The sequence below is a fragment of the Diabrotica virgifera genome, chromosome 4 (assembly GCF_917563875.1).
Source record: "Diabrotica virgifera virgifera chromosome 4, PGI_DIABVI_V3a".
NCBI classification, from domain to species: domain Eukaryota; kingdom Metazoa; phylum Arthropoda; class Insecta; order Coleoptera; family Chrysomelidae; genus Diabrotica; species Diabrotica virgifera.
This window is the reverse complement of record NC_065446.1, coordinates 41285162-41303015: the sequence shown is the minus strand read 5'-3', so window position 1 is coordinate 41303015 and position 17854 is coordinate 41285162. Positions and strand designations below refer to the sequence as shown.

At 32.8% G+C, this 17854-nt stretch overlaps 1 protein-coding gene across 5 annotated transcripts in view; it reads right to left on the bottom strand.

The window, feature by feature from the left end:
* Positions 1–1029: 1029 nt before the first annotated feature.
* Positions 1030–17854, bottom strand: part of LOC114325503 (uncharacterized) — a 154635-nt gene continuing 137810 nt past the window's right edge. For 2 of the 5 annotated variants that reach the window (XM_050648168.1, XM_028273562.2), the window contains 3 exons: positions 11879–12019; positions 10042–10207; positions 1030–2680 (listed from right to left, as the gene is read on the bottom strand). In XM_050648168.1, the coding sequence (XP_050504125.1) occupies positions 2538–2680; positions 10042–10207; positions 11879–12019 (450 nt within the window). In that variant the 3' untranslated portion in view covers positions 1030–2537. Of the gene's footprint in view, positions 2681–10020; positions 10208–11878; positions 12020–17854 lie in introns of all 5 variants that reach the window. The other 3 variants (XM_028273561.2, XM_028273563.2, XM_028273564.2) reach the window with 3 other exon arrangements.

Sequence of the window (17854 nt, the reverse complement as noted above, 5' to 3'; positions counted from 1 at the left end):
TTGATACTCCGACGTTTTGCAATCCGACACGCTCGGTAGTCCGACGCAGTTCCCCTCAAGGTCGCCGCCGTGTCTGCTTGTACTGAAACCTGTCGCGACATGAATTAAATATATTAGCCTCCATATTTCTTTTAATTAACATGGTTTAGTTAGCCGAAATGGATGTTTCATTTGCATAGTAATCTGGGTAGCATTTTACTCACAAAATTTAAGAATATTGTAGGCTACTGCTAGCTAAACAATGCCAAATATATAATCACTTTCGGTAATCCGACACCCCACACCCCTTTGGTCCCATACCTGTCGTATTATCAAGGGTCAACTGTATTCCCTATGCTTCCTCGAACACCGTACCGGTCATCTGGCTACTGATACAGGTTGCGTTCATTACATCGAATTTAAAATTATTTTAAGACAAATTTTTTTTTGTCATTTTTAAACATTATTAGAATCACAGTGTGTTTATGATTCTTGTCGTGTTGCTATTTAGTAAAATAATTTTAATACAATATAATGGCTAGTAAAATACAATGTGTGTTCCGCAAGGGAAAAAATGCGAATATAATAACTTTTGTGGATGAAAAACAGTTAAAGTGTAAAGTAAAAACAATTTAAAATATAATAATGTACAGCTACCGCACCAAGTTAATACCACTGACGGATACCATAGAAAATATTACAGTTCTTTTATAGCCTTAATGGCTAAGTATCGTAACATATCTGACATTAATTTAGATTTAAAAAAATTTTCTAATACATCAAGTTCTTCGCTGTCAAGCGTAAGTGAGACTGTATTAGGTAGTGATGAATTTTCCAATTTATCGTCGACAGATTTTCCTAGTACATATAGTTCTCAAGACATTATTATCAAAGACTTCAGTTAGTGTACGTGAAACAGTGGCATATGGTGATGCTTCTTCAAGTTCATGTACTAGTTCAGATGTCCAAGCAACTAACTTTTGTCCTGAAATCCCGCCGATCGATGATCATCAGTCAACATACACAGGTAATAAAGAATATGTGGAAGAATGTGTGGAAAAGATCGAAAACAAATTACACAAAATACAAGAAACCAATTTTACATTCCTGTAATGATGTTAAGGTATATGACAAAATAACAGAGTGGGTAACAAAATTACAAAATCAAGAGTTTTTACAAAAGATTAATGATATTAAAGCCTCAAAGAGTTTAATTTTTTATCATTAATTAATAAATTAGTTAATTAAAAAAATTGATTTGAATAATTTAAATAAAAAACAATGATTTCATAACTCAAAAATAATTTATCCCGGTATTTTTTATTATTTTGTTGAAAATTTGGGCAATAATTTTTATTTATTAATATTTTATTTAATTCGGTCATTATCAACTAGTTTCAGATAAATAAAAATTGCTTTAAATACCGTAGTTGTACTCCTGTCTCTTTTCCGCCAGTCTACTCTACCGCTACATCTCTGTGACAACTAACATATTATTGGGATACCCTACAACATTAAATCGATCTTGCTGGTGACTGCAACCGAATTAATGTATGGCAAATTTATTTTGCATTTACTTATTTGTAAATAATATAATATTAAAATTACAGACATACTAAAATGATTTAATTTTCCTATTATTATTTATAAAAAATAGCGTCTGGCGCATATTTAGCAATCACAGAAATGACCGGCAATTATAATTCATATTTCTAATAATGTTCTAAAAGTATCGACAAAAAAATTTCGTCTTAATAGTTATTTATGATGTAAGTGTTAAAAGTACAATTTTAAGGCACGCATGTGAAAGTTTGCAGAATGAGCGAAGCGAATTCTGCAATTCACATGAGTGCCTTAAAAGTGTGCTTTTTAACACGTATATCATACAATATTTTTTCTACGAACGTCTTATATACCAACAATTATAATTTATTCATTCTCAATTACAGGACAATGCCTACAAAAACTTTTACTTGAACTTGACTGACATTCCATTTTTATATTTTTCTTGACATTACAACTAAACTGCCTATATGTCAATACATAAATCATAACAACTATAGAATAACATCTACTTTTATTGTTGTATATTCTAACAAATTTTAATAGTTTTTTTCTACAAACGTGTTAAAAATGCAATATTACAGTTTAAATTAAATTTTAAAAAACCTTTTAAACCACCTTTATCAAATTGCGCAAGTTGTACTATTAATATTAATGTTAATAAAGAAAATATAAATATTTTGACGTTTCCCAATTTGACAATTCACTTTTAACTGCAGTGCCTTAAAAATTTTAAAGCACTAGTGCCTTAAAGTAGCATTTTTTACGCTCCTAGAGTGCTAAAAATTGCAATTTTAACACGGTTATAGAAAAAATAATTTTAAATTCAATATATTTTGCAGCACACCTCTACGGGTGTGCTGCGTAGTAATGCACGCAACCTGTATCAGTAGCCAGATGGCCGGTACGGTGTTCGAGGGAGCATAGGGAATAATATATTAAAGAATCAGCTGTATTACGCTTTCTCGAAAACGTTGCTAGCTCTTAGACTATATTTAGTTATTAGGACGAGGATTATTTTCTTTATTTCGTCTACTCGTCGTTCTATGAAGAAGCCTTTTGTCTCTGGAATTTGCGCGTTTGACACTTGGTCTCTTTTGGACAGATTCTGCACTTATCGATAAACCGGCAATACCGACTGAAAAAAAAAGAAACTAAATTAGTTTATGTGCTTATATTATATAGGTAGCTATAATTTAATTAATACACTAGCATAAGATGGTGAAGATACGTGAGTTGTGGAAATTCAAAATGGGGGGACAGGTTACCCGTTACTGTTGTGCAGTGTTTTAACGTGATATAAATATGGAAAATGTGCGAAAACATAACAGTTCTAAGTCATGAAAAGCAGGAAGTAATGTATACCGTTTTCTAACCAGCACCGTAAAGTGCTGATTAAAAAGTTTACAAGATTCACAAGAATTAAAAAAAAATGAAGCAGAAAAAGTGTTTTCTAATCCGCCAAAATAAACAAGGACATCAAAAATTTAAATGGATCAAGGACATCAAAAATTTAAATGGATGCATTTGATGAAAATTTACTTATTAGCACTATTGTTGTTGTTTGTTTGGGTTTATATGACTGCGGACACTAAATCTATTCGCCAATTATTAGCACTATTCTTATATACTTATTCACATAACGAAGAAAAAGCACCGATAGTTAATCGCTTACATAAAAAATAGTAAGTATATTAAAATATAAGTGGATATTGAGGTCTTTAAAAAACGCGCGATTTTTCGAGCAAGTATATTAAAAACCAGATATCCACGAATACTTTAAGCTATTTTTTTATTGGTACACTTTGAAATCATGTATTATTACTACATAAAATTGAAATAAGAGCTAATAATATACAATGGTTGAATTTGTGCCGTACATCAGTATACCTTTCGTTGTAATGGAAATGAGAAAAACAAAAATTAATTTGCAATATGTCACATAAGACTAATTGTTATTGCTGGTTGTATATTGCTTAAAAAATAGGTCTGGATCCCGCATAAGAAAAAAAAGTTGATTAATAGCAAACTGAAAATGTGTTAATAGCTTAACGGTGTTTAGTCGGACAAACTTTAATATATGGGAACACTGGAACAGGGGAAGTTTTAATAGTGGAACAGGTTAAAAATTTGGAACGTCAGACTACGAAAACGTCAGATGTATTTTGTCGGACAGAACTTCCAATTGATTTGTTGCCCTTTCATTAAACTCTCATGCAAAAATTAGGCAGCTATTACTAACCAACATGATTCCTGTCATTTGACATGTTCTTCGTGTTCCACTCATTAAAATGCGCAGTTGGTGATAAATACCAGTCTGATTTTTGCATGAGAGTTTAATGAAAGGGCAACAAATCAATTGGAAGTTTTGTCCGACAAAATACATCTGACGTTTTCGTAGTCTGACGTTCCAAATTTTTAAACTGTTCCATCATTAAAACTTCCCCTGTCCAGTGTTTCCATATATCAAAGTTTGTCCGACTAGACACCCTTAAACTATTAACAAATTTTCAGCTTGCTATTAATCAACTTTTTTTCTTATGCAGGATTCAGACCTAAAAGCAGAATCACGGTTAATACTGCAAAAATCGGAAGACGCTTATAAAAAGTAATGCATACAAGTTCATTACATGTATAAAAGAGCAAAAGGTAACAGATACAGATGAACGAGTTGTTCTTGCTTACTTTCAGTACAAGCCGTCGACTATGTGGACTAGAGATTCGAAATTTCGAAAATTATTTAAAATAGTTGATGGTGACAAGGTAACTTTAAAACTAGCGCGTTTTTGAAAGTTGAATTTAAATACGCTGATGCGGACTTTAAATAAGCAAAATCGGGTACCAATAAAAAAAATACTGAACAATGTTGTTATTTGGAGAATATCGAAATGTCGATGAAAGAAATTCATGGAATAAAACCAGAATCAATTGTCACATTTTAATAGAAAAGTGCGATATACATAAATTGCGACTAGATTATTTACGTAGAATTAAAGGATACCGAGCTGAAAACAATACAATCGTCTTCACCAGTGTCAAATTAATATCAACAAAATAACATAATACAAATATAAACAAACATTTAAGCGTAAGCACACATATTCATTATTTCAGAAACCTTCTAAAATAGACTTAAAACAAAGTTTGAATGACCATCAATTGATACATGTGTTGGACATTACGTCATCAGTGTTGGCGTAATGACTCAATCGACGAATTTTTTAAAATACAAACCGAGTTCACGGGATACCTCGTTTGAAAGGTCTCCTAATCAGCTTTGTGACAATCTATAATTCGAATGATTCTTTCTAAAAATTATAGTTAAGTAAGATGGAATTGCAATAAACACTCATTCACTGGACTAAATTACGTTAGCAAAGAATTTACTGCCAGTCTTCTTTATTGCATCATTGCTGAAGGTCTTCAATTTCAATATTTCTTATAATTTTATTGTATATTATAAACCAACGGGTTTGGATTAACCTTGCATAAATAAATATTCAAATAATTGCATTTTTGCCGAGGTGATTAGGAGACCTTTCAAATGAAAGTGTCTCATGACCTCAGTTTGTATTTAAATAAATCGTCGATTACGGCATTACGGGAATACTAATGAAGTGTCCAACACATATGACGTATAGCAACTGATGGCAATTTAAAAATTAAAATTAACGTGTGTTAATATTTTTTTAACGTCGTCTGTTTCTGAAGTAATGAATTTATTCCATACTTTTGTGTCATACTGTATAAAGAATTAGTATCTATAAAAATGTTTAGTATGATCAAGCAAAAACCATATTTAAAATGCAGTTAAGTAAAGATAAAACATCATTTACAGATTTTTGAAATGACTATTATCAAAAATACAACAAAATAACTGAGATAACTATAAAAACGGTGGAAAAATTCTGCTACTTAGGGTCACTAATGAACTGTAACAACAAAACCAAATTCATCCAAAGACATAAGAAAAAGCATATGCGTAGCTAACCTTTGTTTTTTTTTGCCTAGGCGCTCAACTAAGAGCGAAAAGTATGTCAAGAGCAACAAGTGCAAAATTTAATAATTTAATAAAACAATAATACGCCCAGTGCTCACTTACGGATCGGAAACATAAGCAATGACGACGAGATGAAGATTTACAACGAATCTTTGAAAGAAAATTTATTGAGGGAATACCTATATGGCGGAGTTAAAGAACAGGTATGGAGAAGACGACATAATTTCGAACTCGAGACTCTTTGGTGATCAAAATATCATGAAATCCATCAAAATATGGATGAGCCATGTTATCAGGATGAATGAAAGCGATCCTGTTAAAATAACTATGCATATATGTATAGTGTAGGACAGTGGTTTTCAACCTTTTTGAGTTATGTACCAGAAAATTCTTTGAATTATTTTTGGTACCACCTACCTGAAATACCTATTAAGTTAGGTCTTCTTCTTAAAGTTCCATCTCCTATCGGAGGTTGGATATCATAATGGCTATGGTCATTTTGTTGGCTGCTGCTCTCAAGAGTTGTAATGAACTACAGTTAAACCATTCTCTAAGGTTCCTCAACCAGGAGATGCGTCTTCTTCCTTGGATCCTTCCTTGCATAACAATTCTCACCAACTCATATTTTTCTCCTCTGGTAACGTGACCCAAATATTCCAGTTTTCTTGTTTTTATACTGTTCATAATTTCTAACACCTTATTTAAACGTCGTAGCACTTCAACATTGGTGATCCTTTGAACCAGAACTGAATTTTCAATATTCTTCTGTAACACCACATTTCGAACGCTTCTATGCTTTTTATGTGTTGTCTCTTCAATGTCCAAGCTTCCATTCCGTATAGTAATATAGAAATAATGTAGCATCTTAGAGCGCTCAATCTGAGAGGAAACTGAAGGTCTTTGTTTGTAAGCAGTGTCTTCATTTTTGTAAATGCTTGCCTTGTAGTTTCAATTCGGACTTTAATTTCTTTGCTTTGGTCATTTTTGTCATCAACCCAGGTTCCCAGATTTTTGTATGTATTTACATTTTCTATTTGGGTTTGGTCTAACATTAACCTTTCATTTCCATGTTGCGTTTTTGAGACAATCATACATTTAGTTTTTTTCTTGTTTACTTTTAGTCCATATCGAATGCAATAATCGTTAATTCTATTTAACAATTCTCCTAGCGATTCCAGGGTGTCTGTCATTATAACGGTGTCATCAGCGAATCTTAGGTTATTTACTATTCTTCCATTTAGAGAGATTTCATCACTTAGTTCCGCTAATTAGTTAATAGTTAGGTAATCTAATTAATTACAAATATGCTGGATTTTGGCTGTTTTTGTGTTTTATGTACCACCGCAAATAATGATATGTACCACCAGTGGTACATATACCACAGATTGAGAACCCCTGGTGTAGGAAACAGAGGTTGAACCTTGCAAAATGGACACACGTCCGGTTTTATTTTTTTCTGATATGGTATATCAAGGGGTGCTTATTATGAGACTAACTTTTTCTTAAAAAATTTCACCCCGGAACCCCCCCCCCCGTTCCACCCCTTTAAAGGGGGTAATTTGTGGTTTTTGGCGAAATGTACCCTTTCCTGTACGTTTTGTAAAAAAATTACTAACAGTAAAATCAAGAGGACTATATTGCCTACTATTTATTTCCCGACAGATATGTCTATCACCCACCGTTTAGCGGGGGTGGCGCCCCAAAGTTGACAAATTTTTAAAAAAGATGTTTTTAAAAAAATTATTTTTCCCTAACTGTAATGAAAATTAAGAAAAAAACCCTGCGGCAATTAATCACAAATAAGTGGCTGATTTTTTGGTATAGGTTTCATTTAAGGGCAATTGCAAATTTCTTAATTACAGGGTGTTACATTTTAAAAAACCTCTTTTTATACCATCTGAACCGCCTATGCTAGAGTAAAAAAACTTTCAGCGATTATCCATGTACTAGTGTTATTTACAAATTTGTATAATGCACCCCCATATTATCCCCGGAACCACCCAAAAAAAAGGAGAATTAATAAAGAAAATAATCAAAAATTTATTTTGGGCCACCACTGTGGCTTTAGGGGTGCAAAGAAAATAAAATATGCATAGGTCATAATGTGTAGCAGACAGTGTGTTCTTTTATTTTCCATAAGTACGTTATCCATAAAATGAATAGGTGACGAAAAAAAAAACAAAAACTGGAGCCCGCCAAAGCATTTCTGAGGTTTACGGCGCAACTGTGCCGTAACGGTTGCTTATGCGAAAAATATGCATAGGACCTTATTTGTAGAGAAGATAGTGGTCTTTAATTCTGTATAAGTTTTGTTTAAAAAAAATGCATAGGTAATGAGAAAATCGTCAAAACATGCTCTCCAAGGGATAGGGGTAGTTTCTGCAGTTTATTTTCAAGGATAGGGGTAGTTTCCGCAGGGATGTTGCAATAATCATATATATTTATGGGTCAAAAGCAAAAAAAAAATTTTTTTCAACCCCCCTTTATTTATTTTTTTTGCTACAGGGGTTGCATTAAGAAATCGCTTTTGGTGTCCATGCATGGGTAATAAGAACGTGCACAAAATGTTATATGAAGCATTTTAATAAAGGGCATGGTGTGTGAATGATTCCAATAAAATCACTCTCTTTATTCATTCTCCTTTTTTTTGGGTTGGTTCCGGAAAAAAATGGGGGTGCATTATAGAAATTTGTAAATAACACCAGTACATGGATAATCGCTGAAAGTTTTTTTACTCTAGCATAGACGGTTCAGATGGTATAAAAAGGGGGTTTTTAAAAATGTAACACCCTGTAATTAAAAAAATGGACAATTGCCTTAACGACGTTCTACACCTTCGGCAAAGAATTAAGGATTTGCATGAAATTTTAGTATGTTATAGTTTACTTAAAAAAACTAAGACTTGATTTTTTAACAAATGTTTTACCGTGCCGTTTAATTACTATTAAGGGTCAAAGTTAAGTTTTAACATGGGATCTTATGGGAATTCTTAAAAAGTTAATAACTTTTGACCCAAATTTACGATTTTTAATTATTTGTGCTTAAATTAAAGGTTTTTGTGTAAGGAATAACATATTAAAAAATGAGGATTGTTTACCGTACCATTATTAAATAAAAGTGAAATTACTGTTTCGAAATTTAACAAAGTTGGTAGTAGTGAGATCAGCTGCACTCGTAGTTATATCCGAAACTTACGTGTCAATCAAAGGAGACTCGGTGGTCTAGTTGTTGAGCGTTCGGTCAGAGATCGAAAGGTTACGGGTTCCAATCCTCTACGATTCATTTTCTTTTTTGGTGGTTTTAATAAAATTTTTTTGAAAGTGGTAGATAAGAAAGTTAGTTTAATATTTGAATTGAATACAATTACTTCGTTAAAATTATATAATAGAAGTATAACTTCTTACGTGCGTACAAAGTACACACACATTCTTTTTTTAGGTTATGCATGTACGTTTTTATCTCCATACTGCCCACACCGGTGAGCGGGCGAGCACTACGCCGGCGAGCAGACATGATTTGAGTATTCTGCTATAAATGCATTGTTACCAACTTTCGCTTGCATATAAGTTTCCCCCCCTTTCCTCTGAGAAGCATACTCCGCAACGAAGGTGTAGAACGTCGTTAAATGAAACCTATACCAAAAAATCAGCCACTTATTTGTGATTAATCTCCCCAGGGTTTTTTCTTAATTTTCATTACAGTTAGGGAAAAAAATTGTTTTAAAACATCTTCTTTAAAAACTTATCAACTTTAGGGCGCCACCCCCGCTAAACGGTGGTGGTTAATAAAGATATGCTGTCGGGAAATAAATAGTAGGAAATATTTTTTTTACTATTACTTTATTTAATTACTTTATTTTACTATTTAATTTTACTTTTTTATTTTACTATATAATTTATTTTACTATTTAATAAATTTTTTGCAAAACGTACAGGAAGGGCTACGTTTCGCAAAAACCACAAATTACCCCCTTTAAAGGGATGAAAAGGGGGGTTCCGGGGCGAAGTTAGTCTTATAATAAGCACCCCTTGATATACCAGAAAAAAAAAATAAAACCGGACTTGCGTCCATTTTGCGAGGTTCAACCTCTGTTTCCTACACTAATAGGCCGGTCGGAAGAAGAAGGGGGTGATATAAAAGTCAGATATCCGGATGATGTGCAGAAATATTTAAGGGAGATTAAAGTAAGGGGATTTAGAAGACAGGCAATCGACAGAGAAGGATGTAAGAATATTTTGAGGTAGGTCAATGCTCACGAAGGGCTGTAGCGTCAGCTGATGATGATATAAGAATATATTAATGAAGATAAGAATCTTTTAAAATCGGATATCAATATTATGGTTTAGTATAATTTTACTCTTTTTAAATTTATCGAATGCAAAACTGTTAATGAATCACAAATATTATTTGTTGTGAATAAAGTTATATTTCTGTAAGTACATTATCTATTATAGCTTAGATATAGTGTAACTACTTACTAAGATTGTCATATCTTTTACCTATGGTCCCCGACGAAGATTTTCGTAAAAATGCATTAGTTAAAGCGGACACATCCATCTCGTTCAATGGAAAATCCAAAGAATTGCGACAACTGGCGCAGTCTCCGGATGGGCCCAAAAACCATTGAGATCTCGTTTTCATTCTTTCGGTTTGTCTTTCGTGCACCTAAAGTAATAAAAAATTGTATGAATAATCATATTTTTAGAAAGAGGTGCCATGTGATTGCTTTTATAACATACAAGGCTGCTAAATAAAAGATACAAGAACTATCAAATACACTGATCAAAATGGAAAAGGAGCCATTAAATTAATTTTAATGTAAATTGTTTATTGCATTAGGTGGGAACTTACATGTACGTCCACCCAGTAGACATATACAGGGTGATGAATTGGAAAACGGGCCATAGGAAACTCAATGTAAAATTCTAAACTGTTGAATTCCTGCTTCCCTAATTATTCTACATCAAAAGACATCAGAAACTATTTGTAGAGGACTGAAATATTTAGGCCACACACAGTGCAAGAATGTGTATAATGTTTGTATTCGAGAACTAAAGTCAGTAAACAAATCTTGTTGTCTAGAGACCTAAGATTTAAAAAGGCAATTTTGTGTGGATTTAAAGTTATCAATTTATTTAGCTTATTGGTAGCTGTTGGAATTTGTGTAAGTTTAAAAAGAGATCACAATGGGGGTGACTGATTTTGTAAAAATGTCTCAAATAATCTAGGGGGATGTATCATTAAGAAAGCACAAGCTCAAACTTAGACGACTAATTAAATAGACCTTAGATGTAATTAAATAAAAATAATCTAATCATAAACAGAATTAGTTCAAAACTACTAACATCTTCCTTTTTCGTTTTGATCAGTGTATATTGAGAAGTAGAATAACCCCATATGCAGAAGAGAACCTCGGGGAGTAACAAAGGGGTTTTTGATCGGGGAAATCAACAATAGCACAGATTTTTAGAATCGGGCAACTACTGGAAACGAATTGGGATTTCAATGAAGTACGCCAGTTGTTTTTAGATTTTCGGCAAGCGTATGATAGCATCGTAAGGGATAGTGTGGATGAATATAGAAAATATAGGGGTAGTAATAATAATAGTCTCCCGTTTTATACAGCTAACACGGCTTTGAGATTACAGCGTGGTAGTCTGCTATGTCTAGGGCCTACGGTATAAAACGAAGGTAACAGAGCCAGTGCTACCCCTGTTACCTCTATTAGCTCTATTATTACCCCTGGTTTTACCCAAGGTACTCATTCTATTCAGGCTGAGTCGACCTGAGGCCTATAGACATTTTTAAAAATGTCTAGATGTTCTCGCCGGCGCTGGGATTAAATCCCCAGCCTGCCTACGTGAAAGTCAGACTGAGCTATCAGGCCTGCTAAATATAGGGGTGCCCAGTAGTATTAAAGATTAGTGAAATTCGTCCAACATTTGAAAATTATGATGTATTCATAAACACCTCGAGAACTGTTCCAGGGTAAATATTCATTGAGGAATCCTATGGTCAAGGACTAACTCCAGAGTTAAAAGGCTGTTAAAAAAACCAACTGCTGTGAAAAGCTACACGATGAAGATTTTTTTAATGATAATACTTGTCAAGCTGGAGAAATATTATTTGCTGCCATCTTAAAGTAACGGACATCAAAATGGCATAACATTCTCGAAAACTGAAAAATGTACAGAATAGTAGATCTATTTGCATTCAAAATGATACAAGGTCAAACAAAATTGTAATTTTAATTTGTAAAGGTGGAATTTTATTAAAAATAACATTTACCAGCTAGCCTAATAATTATCTTTTATTCCAAATCGTTTTTCTACTTACTTGCAACAAATAGCTTAAACTTCTTGTACTTTCTGCATACTTATTGACAGCCTTAAGTTCGTCTAAAGTCATTTTTAATCCAGAATAGTTCTGACTAAGTCTAGAAGACTGACTTGCGCTCAAAGAACGAGAAGCGTTATTCTAAAAGCGAGAAAGGGCATATGAAAACATATCGAAGACTAATCTTTTTTGTTTTTAAATTTTATTAATATCAATGGTAGTAATATCAAGCAAAAATAGCTTTAAACAAAAAAAAAAATAAACGGTTTCGTTTTGATTCAAATCGGGTCCCTTGCCATCCGCCGATACGTGTTTCTAAGTCTACCCGTTATCAAGAGGGCTTTGCAAGAAGACCGATCTGAATCAAAACGCCCGTTCTGTCGGTATAAATAATGAAATATTTATACCGGAGTATGGTTAGAACAACCTCTAATGGGGAACGATGAAATGATGCGAATTTGACGAATCAAGTTACTTGATTCGTAGTCGACACTCGCTTCAAAAATAGCTTTGCTGTAAATAGCGAAAAGAGATTATTTTGCACTCTCATGCTGTATTATAGCAATTAAATAAAAAAATGAAAAACTATAAGTTTATTTTTAATTTTCTGATTAAAGGAGAATTACTAATTTGTATGTTTCATATACCCAAATATAATAACGAAGTGGCAACTACAAGATAGTTGTTAACAGCAGTTACAAATACTTAGTGTTATAAAGTACACAAATATAAAAGCATTGTGAAATTTATGTTCAAACAGAAATTACTGGCACAGTTAAATGAGAACCTTAAATTGTATCATATTAGTCTATGCGAAAATATAGAAATATAGAAAAACGATTGTTTTTTTTTTGTTTTATTTTTTTTATGGCCTTGGCATAGCCAATTAGCCAGTCTGGTTTGGTATTAACGCAATTTCACAAGTTAAATTACAATATGTTACACATTTTCATATATCATATAATATATAGACACATCACATACAGGGTGGGGCATTAGTGTGACAAAGTCCAATTACTCATTTGTCGTAGGAGATACAAAAAAAAGGTATTTAGGTAAAAGTTGGGGCACACATAGTACCATAACTTAAAAATATTTTCAAATATACAGGGGCGTACGTATTGACAGGGTGACACAAACTTGTTTTTTTAAATGGAACACCCTGTATATTTTTACATTTTTGGATTCTCCTCAATGTTTCCTTTTTAAAAATATATAATTTTGTAATATTATACGAGGTAGTTTAAAAGTTAATTACGTTTTTTTGTTAATTTCGTAGCAACATCTACACCCTGTAGAATTGTAATAATTTGACATTAAATTCCCTATTAATATTCAAACGATTTTTAATATAGTCCACTACTGTTAATCATTAACAGTATAGCGAAATGTTACATTCTAGTATACAGGGTGGTTGGTCGAAATTCGGAATGAGTATTTTCTTAGTTTTCTTACATGGAACACCCTGTATTTTAGTATTGTAATGAAATGATACTTTATGTTACTTTTTTATTTCTTAAGCATTCCCTATACCTAAGTGCTTTAATTTGTAAGTTATTCGTGATTCTTTAAGCCAAACATTAATTGCAACAAAAATTACGTGAAATTTTATTGGGTGGCCGTGAATATATCCAATCAAAAATAATTTTTCGAAAAAAAAGTACATAATAATCTAACCTGATCCTTAATTTATTAATATTGGATGAGATATCCAAATACATTCGTAGTTAAGTTTGTTGGTGCTTAAAAAATGAATCAAGCATACAAAATTCTCCCTAGTTGGCACATGTTCTCCCCATGACACAAAATATGTTTGAACATTTGACAATATACTATTTATATAGTTCCAGTTGATTTGTTACCATCACTAATATTAATTTTTCAAATGAGGAACGGATTAAAATGGCTTTGTGCTAGGAGAGTATAACAAAATTGAGCTACTTGCAATAAAAATTTATCATCATCAATTCCCTGATAGACGACAACCAAAAAGAGAAACTTTTGAAAGTATACTAAAACGGTTTCAACAGACTAGATACTTAGATTGTAAGAACGGTTGTACTAGCATGCAGATCCTCAGTGACACTAAGGATTACATTTAATTCCTGTTTTCTTCACTTACAATAGTTTTTGTTCGATCAGATTTATCATCGTGTCCAGTCCGTCAAGTGTCCAGTCCGTTAAAATCGTTCTAGTATATTTTTAAACGTTTCTCTTCTTAGTTGTCGTCTATCAGGGAATTTCTGATGAAAAATTCTTATTGCTAATAGCACATTTTTGTTATACACCATTAGCACAAAAATCTTATCAGTTCCTCATTAGAAAAATTCATATTAGTAATGGTAACAAAGCAACTGGAACTATAAAAATAGTATAATGGCAAATGTTTAAGGAAATTTAGTGTCATAGCCGACTATGTAGAATATTGTATGTTTTTATTAATATTTTGCGCACCAACAATCTTAACTACGAATTTATTTGGATATCTCATCCAATATTAATAAATTAAGGATCAGGCTAGATTATTATGTATTTTTTTTCCAAAAATTATTTTTGATTGAATATTTTCACGGCCACCTAATAAAAATTCACGTAATTTTTCTTGCAATTAATGTTTGGCTTAAAGACTCACGAATAACTTACAAATTAAAGCACTTAGGTATAGGGAATGCTTAAGAAATAAAAAAGTACCATAAAATATCATTTCAGTACAATACTAAAATATAGGGTGTTCCATTTAAGAAAACTAAGAAAATACTCATTCCGAGTTTCGACCAACCCTGTATACTAAAATTTAACATTTCGCTATACTGTTAATGTTTAACAATAGTAGAATATATTAAAAATTGTTTGAACATAAAATAAAAATTTGATGTCAAATCACTACAATTCTACAGGGTGTAAATGTTGCTACGAAATTAACAAAAAAACGTAATTATCTTTTAAACTACCTCGTATAATATTACAAAACCATATATTTTAAGGAAACATTGAGGAAAATCCAAAAATGTAAGAATATACAGGGTGTTCTATTTAAAAAAAAACTTAAGTTTGTGTCACCCTGTCAATACGTAGGTACGCCCCTGTATATTTGAAAATATTTTTAAATTATGGTCCTATCAGTGCCCCAACTTTTATCTAAATAACTTTTTTTCGTATCTATTACGACAAACGAGTAATTGGACTTTGTCATACTAATGCCCCACCCTGTATATACATTTTTATTTATTTATTATTAACGATGGTTGGAAACGGAAAATTAAATTAAAATGGAAAGTCCCCACTAAAATTGAAAACTTTACTCAACTTTTTTTGGTTTTAGGACCTACTCTTCACAACCCAATAGGTCCCCATAACGCTCGAGTGACTGCACATTTAGCATACTTTGCTCCCCTACGCGTTCACGGGAAAACTTTCGAGAATAATTATTATCAGGAAGCAAATACACTGCGCCTCAGGGAAAATGACCTCATCATTTTGATGTCTCGAATTTCCTTAACCTGTTGTCCAATTTAAGCGATTTTTTTAATATGTTTAACATATTATTCTTTAACAATATCGCTGTAATAATATTGTTGTTAGAGAGGTAAATTGTCATTGTATACTGAGTGTACCAATCAACTCATAAGCCAGAGCGCCCGGGTTCGAGCCCCGGCACAGACAATCCATTTTCATTTCTAAAAATGATACGAGCTGTTCACCGTGCCTCGGAGAGTACGTTAAAGCCGTCGCGTCGCGTCGGTCCCCCTGGGCTAGTGTAACATCGACACTAGTTACTTGAAACAGGGTTAAATATGTAAATGGCGCCGGAACCTGTCCGAAAGGATCTGCCCGGCAAAAAGCCATACGATATTATTATTATTTTTTACCAATCAAACTGTGTTTTTTCTCAAAGTGGAATTACCACACCCTATGGAATATTCTAGTATTTATAAAATACTGAAATTAAAACCCAACTGTAGCCTCGGGTTTTCTAACATTCTGTTTTTTGATTCATTCGCTTATGTTCGATAATAAAAAGTTAGGTACTTTAACAACTAGCCATGTTCATCAATACAAGGTGTTTCTAAATAAGTGCGACCAACTTTAAAGGGTAATTCTGCATGAAAAAATAATGACCGTTTGCTTTATAAACATATGGCCGCAAATGATTCGTTTCCGAGATACGGGATGTTGAATTTTTTCTTACAAACTGATGATTTATTTATTGCTCTAAAACCGGTTGATATAAGCAAATGAAATTTGGTAGGTTTTATGAGACAGTTATTGCGCATTTTTTGACATGCAATTAAGAATTTTATATTCTCCATTGGCGCGCATAAGTGTTATATTACGTTTCTTTATAAAAATTTCGAGGGTATACGAGCAGATTGCACTAAGTCAAAAATCACTGTTTTGAGAAAATCAAGTTTTAGTAAAATTCTTAAATATAAATCAAAATTACACAAAAAGTATTACTTTTAGTGTAATTTTATTACTGGTATAGAAATAATAATGGTATTTTAAAGAATGTGGTATATTACAACAACAGTTATTGTTTTTGGTTAATTAGTAATTATTTTTTTAATAAATAATGAACTGACTTAGTGCATTCTGCTTGTTCATAATGTTACTATTTTACACAAGTAGACACACAACTAATCCTTTTTTAATGTTAATTTTAGTTGTATCAATTTTATCATTATAATGTTTTATCCTATAATATTAGCTAATCTTATCCTTTTGAAAAATAAAAATAAAAAAGGACAATAGAAATTTTCAGAAATTTAATTATTAGATACAAAAAAATACAAAAAGCAAATAGATGATTAGTCTTCTTTATCTAGACCTGGGCATTTAGGATTTTTAAAAACTGCACATAGAAACTTGTAACTTTTTGAATTGTATTCAAGATGATGTCGGAAAAAAGTCTACAATAGAAAAATGGATGGAAATGCATACTTGAATTTTAAAAGTGCAAAGAATGCATCCAAAGGTGCATAAATATATCCAAATAAGTGTATTGAGGGCCAGATTTTGTCACTCGATAGTTATATTGATCGCTGACACCATCAGAACCGACCACCGGAGCACCTGATGCCCAGGTTCACTGCTAAGACACATGATCTGGAGTTTCGTGGATTTTCGGTAAATTGATGCAAACAGATTACTCGAGGGTTTTTGGGACCGCTGAATAAGAATACGACATCAGAACGACCCCCGATGCATAAACACCCTCCAAACTCTATAAGGTAACATGCCTTAGCAGTGACCTTGGGCACCAGGTGGTCCGGGTTCGTTTCTGATGGCGTATTCGTACTAAGTGACCCCAAAAACCGCCTAGTGCATGCATTAAGTGCCTAAATCCCTCGAAACTTCGAAGATGGCGTGACTCTAGACACCAGGTGTCCGTTCTGAAGGTGTATTCGCCTTCAGCACACCCAAACACTCCCTGAGTAATCTGTTTGCATCAATTTAATGCCGAAAACCCTCTAAACTCCAGAAGATGATGTTCCCTAGCAGTGACACAGTGCCCTAGGTACCCCGAGGGTCGGTGCTGATGGCGAATTCGTATTCAGCGACCTCAAAAGCCTCCGAGTGACAAAATCTGGCCCTTAATTATCTTGACATGTCTATGCACTTTTTGATGCATTTTAAAAAGGAATTATACATTTACACCCATTTTTCTATTGTAAACTTTTTCCCGACATCATCCTGAACACAATGTAAAAAGTTGCAAGTCTCTAGGTGCTGTATTTAAAATCTATTTACTCCGGTGATTTTAATGATAAAAGATCTAATCTGAATCATAGACATCAGGTTCCGGCAGAACATTGATAATTTTTTCATCAAACGGCAAATCTTTGTACCACCTGTGAAATAATTCTGGCTTCTGGTATTACTTTCTTCTCGCATAACTGCATTAACTCATTCTTTTTGGCACAACTAATGTTAATCGGCGTAGAGTACAATTTTGGAAAATTTTCGACATTAAAA